The following is an 11,965-nucleotide window of genomic DNA, read 5'->3' as shown; positions in this document are numbered from 1 at the left end:
AAGATTTTTTAAAGGTTTGGGGCAAAATGAGGGTGAGTAAATGATGACAGAAATTGTATTTTTGGATGAACTTTTCCTTTAAGATTTGACCATATTATAGATCTGCACTTCTGTACTGTATGTACTGCCAAATTTCTTAACAAATGAACTCTTCAACTTGGATTAAATTAATCTTCTACATGTGAGGTTTTCACATGTAAAATACAGTTTGTTGTGCAGCTTATTTTGTGTTTAATTACTGATATTTGTGAGCATTTTCCACACTAATTTCCTGTCATTGCTTTGTTACAGAGTTCCTGTGTAATCCTGCCATTGAACTGAAAACAAGGCTGTTTATCTACTTCCCATGTGTCTTACTTAACAACCACTGTGCAGGGGCAGATCATGATGAGAAGAAATAAATTACACAGAGCCACTCAATAGCACATATTCTCTCAAAAGCAACAGAGTGCTGCTCTAAAGTCTCTCGGTGGAGATGAATGCAAACATGTTAGATCGAGATGGAAAAGCAACAGAGGCTGATCCAATATACTCCCACTCTTGAACGATCAATGCAACACTTACAGCTTCCATGCTGTGTGCATCCTCTTACTGTTGCAAAGCAAGTGCCAATACAGTTAAAGATGTGTCCATGCCAGCTATGGGGTTTGTCTTCTGTTATTTTTCATTAAGGATATAATCTGGCAGTGGTTTATCGAATGGAAATTGGAAAATAGTTTACAAATTACACCAGTCTTACAGGATAAACAATTCTGTACAAATTAAAGTAATATCCAAAAGAGCTGTGCTGTACATACAAATATATTAACATATACTTACAAATAATTACAACAATTAGTCTTGGTCCTCTATTTGATTTGACAAGGGGGTGTTCCAACAGTGCTGATATTTCTTAAAACAGCAAGAAAACTTTTCACTATTTGCATCAGTTTGCAGGCTATCAGTTGCTTGTGACATGCAACAACTGATCCTGCTTTGGCTTCTTTTGTAACTATTTTCAAGTTTATTTAATTAAAGGGATAGTTTAAAATTATGTCATTATATCGTCTACGGTACGTCATTTTGTTCCAAACCCATATTACAAGATTTTCTCCTTGAAACACAAAAAGAGATGTTAGGCAGAACATTAGTGACTGACAACCCCAGTCACCATTCACTTGCATTGCTTGGGAATGAGCAGTTTCAACGTTCTTCAAATTTTCTCTTCTTGTGCTGCATGAAGAAAGACAAAGAAAATGATGAAAGATTTTTCATTTTTTTCTGATCTATCCCTTTTAAGTTTGTAAGTTTCTCAAATGCATCATAACCGGATAAAACCGAGCAATGGCCCAAAGTATGTTCAGATAGGGTTCATAAGTCTTGGTATTTCTTGCTAAATAACTTTGAACACAGGCTAATTCCCACAACCTCTCTTGAGCATAATGACTGAAACGGATGGAAGAGATGAAGTGTACATTATTAGGAAAGTGCAAATAGCCTTCCCCTTTTTTATTTCCTTTGAGAACCACTCTGCACAAATTTGCTCCCTAATGCCATTAGAACTACCACCTATTTCTCAAAACAGTCAAGAACTGTTCAATAAACATGTTCACATTATTGAAGTTATGGAGTAAAGATGACTTGTACTGGGAATATATGGGATATTTTTGGGATTTGGATCTATAATGTCTGTAACACCTGAGCAAGGGTTAAAATATCATGATGGAGGGAAATGGGAAGAACATTTATATTCTGTGACAATATGAAATTGACAGTTATCTAATGCTACCAGCTACCTAAACCAACAAGCAGCAGATGACGGACTGTCTGCAAGCGTAAGAAGCTTCTAGACTAAGATCCTATTCATAGACTCACACGACTTAAATGCAAAATTTTGATAATCACAACCACACTGACCAAAGTTCAAAGGATTTTCTTGAAAACAAACAGACAAATACACCTAGTTAATTAATTAAATAATTCATTCATTTATAAATGCATAAGTTATAGGGCTATAATGACTATGGCTTGAGATATCTGAGGGTGAAAATTAGATCTTAAATCTCAGCAGACCAACATGACTCCAAATGCATAATCTCTTAAATAAATAAGTGTTTTAGAGTCATCTCCATGCCGTTGATTGTTCTGCAAACTATGAATTATGGCCACAATCAATCACTCTTTTTCTGTAACTATTTCCCGCAGTCTTGGACATCCCATCGATCAATGTGTGATTCGCAGACCGTTCAAAGAACGTTCCTAGAACGTTAGGAGTTTGTTCCACCCTAATAATAACCAAATGGGAACCCTACAACAATGTTTGGAGAACGTTCTGTTTGCTGGGATGTGCCTCATAACTCATATACATTTCATGACCAGAGTCAAAAATTTACCAAGCAGCCACACCTCATACACATGGTCGATTCGAGGTTTCAGGTGTGATTCTGAATGTCATCACGGATGGACTTGCCCTCAGAGAAGCAGTAATGATCCAGCATCAGTGAGGCGTCAGAGAGCGCGAAAGCACTGACAGACCGAGATTGCGTGTATTCTCTCCGGTTGATATGGAGTTTTGAGACGGCATTGTTTATGGGAAATAGTCTGAGATGTGATACGCGAGACGAGTGTGTGGGCTGCGTGTAAGTTTACAAAATTGAGTGGGAGACGGATATTGTTTTGCGGCGATGGTAAGTACGACTAAAGCCACTTTTCCCTCCTCAAATAATAATAAAGGCAGAGCTGTTTTCCGATTTTCTTTCTTCTTCATCTTTTTTATACAACTGTATTATAGGCTGTTGCGGGAATGAACAGTGTAAGATAATCATTTCTCTAATTAGTTTGACATGTAAACATTAGCCTACCCTGTGACCTCACAATTTTTAGGACTAGATGTAAAATAATGAGTTGAAATTATGTGTAAAGCCACGTTGATTTTACTTAAAATGTTAAGGCAGCTATTAAACTTAAGCTTTTAAGTTGAAGTAGATGGTAATTTTTACAGTGGTTTAACAAGTTTTTCCTTTTAAAAACTTGTTAAACCACTGTAAAAGCTGTGAAATCATAATTGTCAGAGTGCTTGCAGTAACAATAATGCAGGAACATTTTCTTCATTTTATGTTTAATTAGCTAATAATTAGCATTTTATGTTATTAAATTCACTTTCATATTTATTTTAGTAGATTTATACCCTCCAACCTGTTGCTCTTTTTTTTTTTTGTTTTTTTTTTTTTCAGTTTGTTCTGTAATTACCTGTGTCACAATGGGCAAATCCTGGACTAACCATCTCCTAGTGCTGTTTCTGTGGAGTTCAGTAGGTGCCCAGCAAGTGGAAGATGCGGTGCCCTTTCAGTTTACGCATTCACTTTACAATGTGATTATATATGAAAATTCAGCACCAAAAACCTTTGTTGAAAGCCCCACTAAAATGGGTATTTCTATGATGAATAATTCTTGGGATATTTGGTATGCAATAGAATCTGGGGAGCGTGAGAATTTATTCAAAGCTGAGAAGTACATTTTGGGTAATTTCTGTTTCCTGCGAATAAGGACCAAAGGAGGGAATTCTGCCACACTTAACAGGGAAGTAAAAGACCACTATCTACTAACTGTAAATGCTATTGAAAGACACACAGGTGCTGAGGCGCAAACGCAAGTGAAAGTACATGTGCTGGACAAAAATGATCTCAGACCTCTTTTCTCACCAATTGCATATTCTTTTTTTGTATCTGAAAACTCAGCCATTAAAACAAGCATTGGCAGAGTCTATGCCACAGATGCTGATACAGGCACCAATGGAGAGTATTATTTTAGTTTCAAAGAGTGGACTGACATGTTCTCCATTCATCCAACCAGCGGGGTCATAACTCTAACAGGCAAGCTGGATTACTCAGAGATGGCTCTTTATGAGATTGATGTGTTGACTATGGACAGAGGCCTGAAGCTCTATGGAAGTAGCAGCAGCAGTAGCACGGCAAAGCTAAAGGTGCACGTACTGCAGGCCAATGAAAATGTACCTGTCATCACAGCTGTCACTTTAACTCCATGGAACACAACTAAGGATCGCACATTTGCTTTTGTGACTGTGGAAGACTACGATGAAGGGCTAAACGGCGAGATCGCCTCTTTGAGCATCGTAGCTGGAGATCCGCTCCAGCAGTTTAAGGCCATCAGAACGGACCCTGGGAGCAAAGAATACAAGATCAAGGCCATCAAGGAAGTGGAATGGGAGGGATACAGTTTTGGATACAACCTTACCTTGCAGGCTAAGGATAAGGGAAATCCTCCCAAGTATTCCTCAGCGATAGTTGTCAGAGTGAGATTGTCAAGTGAATACACGGAGACACCTAAATTTGAGAAGCACACCTACAAAGTCACACTTAGTGAGTTTGCTCCACCTCACTCCCCTGTTGTCATGGTCAGAACTGTACCAAAACATCCAAAGATCAATTATGTGTTACAGTATAAGATGAAACAACACAAGAATCCATTCGTTATTAACCCAAACACAGGGCTTATTACCACTTATGCACCTATAAAAGCCAAAGATGTCAGCCAGTATGAATTTGAGGTTGTTACGAGTGACAAAAGAGCTGCAACAAAAGTGATCGTCAATGTAAGTGACATGAACAACAATGCACCAAAGTTTCAACAGTCTAATTATAAAGCCAGTGTCAATGAACATGTGCCAATAGGGACTAGCATCATAACTGTAAGTGCTACCGATGAAGATGACGGAGAAAATGGCTATGTGACTTACAGTATTGTCAATGCAAACAAACAACCATTTGTGGTTGATTACTTCACCGGTGTTGTAAGCACTGCTGAAGATTTAGATTATGAGACAATGCCCAGTAAATTTTCTCTAAGGGTTCGAGCCTCAGACTGGGGGTCACCCTTCCGCCGTGAGGCAGATGGTATTGTTTCAATCACGCTCACCAACCTAAATGATAATAAGCCAGTGTTTGAGAATATCGACTGTGATGTTACCGTGCCAATATCTCTTGGAGTTGGTGAGCAAATAATAGTGGTGTCTGCCATTGACGCTGATATAGGTGTAGTGCAGTACAGAATTGACAGTGGTAATAACATGAATCTCTTTGACTTGGATTCCAGCTCTGGGGTGCTGACACTTAAAAAGTCATTGAAGCAAGGCGATGCAGCAAAACAGTCTTTTTACAGCCTACAAGTAACTGCCAGTGATGGAGAAATGTCAAGTACTCCTATGTTCTTAAATCTAACAGTTGTCAGTGCTTTTAAACATGTCCGCTCAAAATGTGTAGAGACTGGGGTTTTGAGATCCTTAGCAGGGTTGCTGCTTTTTGGCTCCAAACTATACAGTCAAAAAGAACCAGACGATGAATTTGAAGACTTCCATTCTGTTAACCGCAATACTCCAAGGTTTATTGAGTCCACTCCAACTGTAATAGAAGTTAAAGAGAACCTTCCCATTGGGACAAGCATAGCTCTCCTCGGGGCTGCTGATTCAGACTCTGGCTTCAATGGGAAATTACTTTTTGTGATCTCAGGGGGAGATTTTGATAGTTGCTTTACAATTGAATCTGACACTGGGTGGCTTAAACTTTACGAACCACTTGATAGAGAAATAACAGACCACTACACTCTAAACATTACAGTTTATGACCTTGGATTGCCACAGAAGTCCTCTTCTCACATGTTAGACATTAACATTTTGGATGTCAATGACAACAGCCCAGAGTTCTTACAGCAGGAGTATTCAGTAGACATAACTGAAGACACTGCTGTGGGAACAGACATCATCCAGCTTGAAGCTAAAGATAGAGATTTGGGGGTCAATGGAATAGTTAAGTACTTACTTCTAACCAAAACAGACAAATTTTCCCTAAATGAAAAAACAGGGATTGTAACTGTTAAGAGTCCACTAGACCGGGAAGCCAACCCATCATTTGTTTTGAAAGTTGCTGCTTATGATAAAGCAACTGATGAGTCTAAAATGGTATCAACTGTGTTATTGCACATTAATTTGGAGGATGTGAATGACAATATCCCTACATTTATACCCCAACAATACCATGTTCGACTGAGGGAGGACACTCCAGTGGGCACCTTAGTGCTCTGGCTAGAAGCTCATGATCCTGACCTTGGCCTGTCTGGACAGGTAAGATACAGTCTAATAGATGGCGAAGATGGAAGCTTTCAGGTGGACAAAGTGACTGGAGCTGTGTACCTCTCTCAAACTCTTGATTTTGAGACAAGACAAGTATACAATTTGACAGCAAAGGTTAAAGACAGGGGCAAGCCAAAGTCTTTATCCTCATCCTGCATTATTCAAGTGGAGATTGTGGATGTTAATGAGAACTTGTACCGCCCTTCCTTTCCATTCTTTGTGGACTGGGGAGCTGTTAGTGAAGATGCCCCTGTTGGCTCCTCTGTTATGAAAGTTACTGCTCATGATGAAGATATCGGCAGGGATGGAGAGATCCGCTATTCCATACGAGACGGTTCAGGCCTTGGAGTGTTCACGATTGATGAAGAGAGCGGTAAGTTTACTGATTATCCTTTTTGTTTTTATTGCCATTTTCCTATACTTCCTTAGTTATTATTTGATCTCAATCATAAGACAGTGTTAAAGGGATAGTTCACCTCAAAATGTAAATTATATCATCATTTACTCACCCTCATGTTGTTCCAAACCCATGTGACTTTCTTTATTCCATGGAACACAAACTGAGATGTTAGGAAAAATGACTTACTCACCATTCACTTTCATTGGATCCCTTTTCCATACAATTAAAGTGAATGGTGACCAGTGATGGACTGGCCATTTGTTGCACTGGGAAATTTCCCAGTGGGCCGGTCGAGTATTGGGCCGGTCAATCACTCTACTCTGATTTATTAAGCACTGCCATTTACTGCTGTTCATGGAAAACACCAAATACTCCAAAAGTATGGCGAAATGCTGCTACCAAATTAAACCGGGTGGTGTAAGAGCCAAGCAGGACCGGCCCTCCCAAGCAGTGTATCCAATTGCCGCAGCGCGAGAGCCGAACCGAACCAGACCGGCCCTCCCACGCAGCGCATGCACTGGCCACAGTGCCAGAGCCGAGCGCTGACGAACCTGCTGTGTGCTCGCACCACGCAGTCCCATGGTAAACACAGCATTAGGTATGAAAACCTTAAAGGCTCTGTGCACAGCTCTTTGAAACCAGATAAAACACCCCCGACATTCTAAACAGCAGTGACGAGGTAAACAGGAAAACATAGTGTCATTCAATGGTAATTACATTCTGTGTAATTCACACATCACCATTCTAATGGAATGGTTGGTAACACTAACTGTAGAAATGGTGTTTTGGCAGAAATATTGTAGCCTATATATTTAAAATATATGTCACTATAATTATATGAAATATTGTATATTAGATGAAAATAAGTCACTTTTATGGCAGTTGTTTTTTATAGTCTCTACAAAGATATTGTTTTTCACAATTTTCAATTCCATTGTTTGTTTTTCATTTTTAAACCATAATTACATCTGGTAATAAGGAGCATGGTTTTACCTGTGATCACCATGTTCTTACTAATATATCAGTTATAATCTGGATACTAAGAACTGTGGTAAATTTTCATAAGGGCAAGTACAAAGGAGAATTTAACAAGAGCTTTCAAGCCTGGACCCCCGTGAATTAAGGATGAAGCTATGAGTTTTTCCTCTTCTGTAAATATGTTCGGTTTTAATCAACTTTAATGGAAAAAGTTAATTCAATAATTAAGATCCTGGTGAAAGAGAAATATCAGTTAAAAAGTCCTACTGGCATAGCTTTACATACAGTAGTTTACTGTTTACAGATTTTATTGTTGTTAATATCAGTAAATTCTCATCTGCCTCCCAACTGAATGCTTCAAAGTCAAATGTTCATTTCTATGCGACAGAAAATGTACAGTATTAATACTGATAAATGCATTTGCAATTCAATAATAATATATGTATAATATTATTGATTGTGGGGTAACACATGGGCAGGTTTGGCTGAATAGTTCCAGGGCTGATAAGGCTAACATTCTTCATTTTGTGTAAAGAATATTATTATAGTAATTGAGAGACTACATTAAATATATATATATTGAAATGGTGACCAGTTACATGACCTAAGACATGTGCTTTCCCTTATACATTTTAACCAAAAAAGTCCATGGACACATTATGCATTAGCTACAAGTCAGTACATTATACATTATATATGACAATGATTGCATTTTATTATTCACACCATAGTGCTATCTTAAAGGAGAGTGAGAATATAAAAGGGAGAGAGAAAGAGAGAGAGAAACAAAGAGTGATATGCAGGATACTTTCACCCCGAGGAGAAAGCTTATCAAGTTTTACTAAAGTTGTAGAAGCCACACTACTGCCTTAGATGAAAGCCCACGGCATGAAAACAGACACTGCAGAGAGGCAGAGGAACAAAAGAGCTGCCTCATCTTCCCTACATATACACACACACATACTTATTCACTCAATATTTATATATTATGCCTGCCTTTTTACACATTTAATCTTTTATGCAAATTAGAATGTTTTTAATTCTCAGTTCTCAGCTGAATAATATGTTTTGTGACAGTTGATTACAATTTTAATTTCAGAAGAATATTATTAGCATTGTGCCAGTCTGTCCCTGTTCCAACTTTGTATGGTTAATTTTTGCTTTATCCTAATCTTGATTTAAAAATGTACAATTCAAAGCTCTCAGTACCATGTGACAAGGTTTTATGGAAGCACCGCTGATGCTGTCTTAAGTCTAAATTGTGTATTTGTGTATTTAGTGCGACATGTTCCTTCTTGTATTTGTCATAGGTATTATAAGAACACAAGAGATCCTGGACCGTGAAACCACAAGTCATTACTGGCTGACCATCTATGCCACAGACCAGGCAATTGTGCCGTTTTCCTCAATTGTGGAAGTCTATATCGAGGTTCAGGATGTCAATGATAATGTGCCACTGACAACAGAGCCTGTTTACTATCCTTCTGTGTTTGAGAACTCTCCCAAAGATGTCTCTGTCACCCAGATCCAAGCATTTGACCTTGACTCTAAATCAAGCGTTAATCTCTCTTATAAAATTACCAGCGGGAATCCACAGGGATTTTTTGCCATAAACTCTCAGACAGGTATGTTCATGCTTCTCATCAAACTTCCCTATGCCAGCCTATGGTATTTTTTTTATTTTATTTTTTTTCATTTGTCTTTGGAAAAACTATTTTAGAGTGATTTTGAGTTTGTTGAGCAAAATGAGGATCATTCAAAAAACAAAAAGGATTATAAGAATTTATATAATCTTTAATAAAGAATAGGTAGCACTTACAGTACTGTTCTACATTTATGTACTATATAATTACAACAACCACAGTAATTACTAGGTACTAACCCTAACACTAACCTTAACCCAGATTAAGTACATGTAGTTACCTAATATTACTCAGTACTTTCTTGGGTAAGTACACTGTAAGTATACTTAAAGTACATATAATAAAGTTTCAAATAATATTTAAAACATTTGAGACTCCTGCACTTTAATATACTGTATACACAACAATAAAAACTAAACTTTTTTAAAGGGATAGTTCACAAATACAAATTCTGTCAGCATTTACTCACCCTTATGTTGTTCCAAAGGTCAATGACTTTATTTCTTCTGTGGGACACAAAAGGAGATGTTAGGCAGAATGATAGCATCAGTCACCATTCACTTTCATAGCATCTTTGTCACGTATTCCCTGTTTGTGACTAGACTTTTATGTTGAAATTTTTGTTTAGTTCCCCGTTCCTGTTTCCTGTGTTGCTTTGCAGTCCTTTGTAGTTTCATTTTATGATTGGTTTACCCTGATTGTTTCCCCAGGTGTTCCTCGTTCCCTTGTTTTCCCTTGTGTATTTAAGGCCTTGTTTCCCCTGATTTCTTTGTCAGTCTTCGCATGTGTTATGTTATGCTCGGTTCCCTGTGTTTTGTTTCTTTATATTCTGAGTTACTTAGTTTATCTTTGTTTCATTAAAGCTGCATTTAGATCCTTTACCCTCGCCTGCCTCGATACAATCATTTTCCATAGTGATGGTGACTGAGGTAACTTAGTTTGTACATTTAGTACTGATTGTTTTTAATGTTTTTTAAAAATTTGGAGCGGAATTGTGACCATTCACACAGCATGTACAGGAATAGCGAGTAGAGTGTGCACTCCAAAGTGCGACTCATTTCTTTTGAATACACGAAGGAATGCTACATAAAGGAATGCCTCTCTGAGAATCTAGGTAACATTCATCTAACAACAAGATAATTAAAATATTTCTTTTTTTGTTAGTGATTGACCCTGCCTCAGGTGAACAGCTTGAATCTTTATAGTAGTGTTTTTTTTTTTTTTTTTTTAGTTCAGTCAGATGTAGAAATAAACTGAACAGCACAATTTGTCATGCCATGTACAGGTTTGGTGACAACAACATCACGAAAACTGGACAGAGAAAAGCAAGCAGAGCATATTCTTGAAGTAAGCTGCAATGCATCCCTTATTAACAAGAGATATTGATGTTTAAATTTAACATTTGATGCTGGACTTCAAGCATGTTCCATCATACTTCGTTTACTTGGTATATTTCTCAACCACTCATGGATGAGGTCTGTTTTTCACAAACAGATTACTGTCTCGGATGATGGCATTCCGCCCAAGTCTACCGTGGTTTGTGTGATAGTCAAAGTGTTGGATGTGAATGATAACAGTCCTCAGTTCCTGGAGAAGATATTTAAAATCAAGCTGGTGGAACGACCAGAGGCATTCCAATGGGAGCCAATTTATCGAGTGATTGCTTTTGACAGAGATGAGAGCCCCTCCTCTGATATCTCATATAGTATAGAAGAGGGTGAAGAGCACAGGAAATTCTTCATTGAGCCCAAAACAGGGTTTGTGTTCTCCAAAGAAGCTATTTCAGCGGGCCAGTATCATATTCTTACAGTACGTTTATTTTAATTCCCATTCTTTAAATGGTGTTGGTGAAACCACTGGAGGTGCATTCTAAAGTTAGACTCTGCGTGTCTGCAATTGCTAGTACAGAAGAGTGTCATTCTTATTATGTGTCTTTTGAGACAGATGTATTTTGAATGCAACTTCAACTAAATACACTGGTGGCCAAAACTTTTTGCTGTTTCGGAAGGAAATTGGTACTTTAATTCACCAAAGTGACATTCAACTGATCATAAAGGATAGTCAGGACATTACTGATGTAAAAAACAGAACCATCACTATTTGGAAAAAAGTCCTTTTTGATCAAATCTAGACAGGCCCCATTTCCAGCAGCCATCACTCCAACACCTTATCCTTGAGTAATCATGCTAAATTGCTAATTTGGTACTAGAAAATCACTTGCCATTATATCAAACACAACTGAAAGCTATTTGGTTCATTAAATGAAGCTTAATATTGTCTTTGTGTATTGCATACTGTTGCCACAGTATGCAATAAACTGGCATGTTTTAAGGTCAGTATTTGGTAAAAAATGGTAAAAAAGAAATAACTTTCTCTAGAAACTCGCCAGTCAATCATTATTTGAGGAATGGAGGCTATACAATGCTTGAAATTGCCAAAAAACGTAAGATTTGTACACTACAGTCTTCAAAGACAAAGGGCAGCTGGCTCTAACAAGGACCAAAAGAGATGTGGCAGGCCAGATGTACAACTAAACAAGAGGATAAGTACATCAGAGTCTCTAGTTTCAGAAATAGACACTTCACATGTCCTCAGCTGACAGCTTCATTGAATTCTACCTGCTCAACACCAGTTTCATGTACAACAGTAAAGAGAAGACTCAAGGGTGCAAGCCTTATCGGAAGAATTGCACCAAAAAAAAAAAAAAAAAAGGCACTTTTGAAACAGAAAAACAAAAAGAAAAGGTTAGATTGGGCAAAGAAACACAGACATTGGACAACAGATAGTTGGAAAAGAGTGTTATGGATCTTAACCCATTGA

At 37.8% G+C, this 11,965-nt stretch overlaps 1 protein-coding gene across 1 annotated transcript in view; it reads left to right on the top strand.

Moving 5' to 3' along the window:
- Nucleotides 1-3,238: 3,238 nt before the first annotated feature.
- The window catches only part of LOC127413180 (protocadherin Fat 1-like), a 54,741-nt gene continuing 46,014 nt past the window's right edge, over nucleotides 3,239-11,965 (top strand). Inside the window, exons 1-4 of the mRNA XM_051650058.1 lie at nucleotides 3,239-6,497; nucleotides 8,813-9,127; nucleotides 10,431-10,492; nucleotides 10,640-10,954. Of these exons, the coding sequence (XP_051506018.1) occupies nucleotides 3,239-6,497; nucleotides 8,813-9,127; nucleotides 10,431-10,492; nucleotides 10,640-10,954 (3,951 nt within the window). The remainder of the gene's footprint in view (nucleotides 6,498-8,812; nucleotides 9,128-10,430; nucleotides 10,493-10,639; nucleotides 10,955-11,965) is intronic.

Source organism: Myxocyprinus asiaticus, chromosome 22 (assembly GCF_019703515.2).
Source record: "Myxocyprinus asiaticus isolate MX2 ecotype Aquarium Trade chromosome 22, UBuf_Myxa_2, whole genome shotgun sequence".
Taxonomy (NCBI): domain Eukaryota; kingdom Metazoa; phylum Chordata; class Actinopteri; order Cypriniformes; family Catostomidae; genus Myxocyprinus; species Myxocyprinus asiaticus.
The sequence above is the reverse complement of the archived record's forward strand: the minus strand, read 5'-3'. Positions and strand labels throughout refer to the sequence as shown.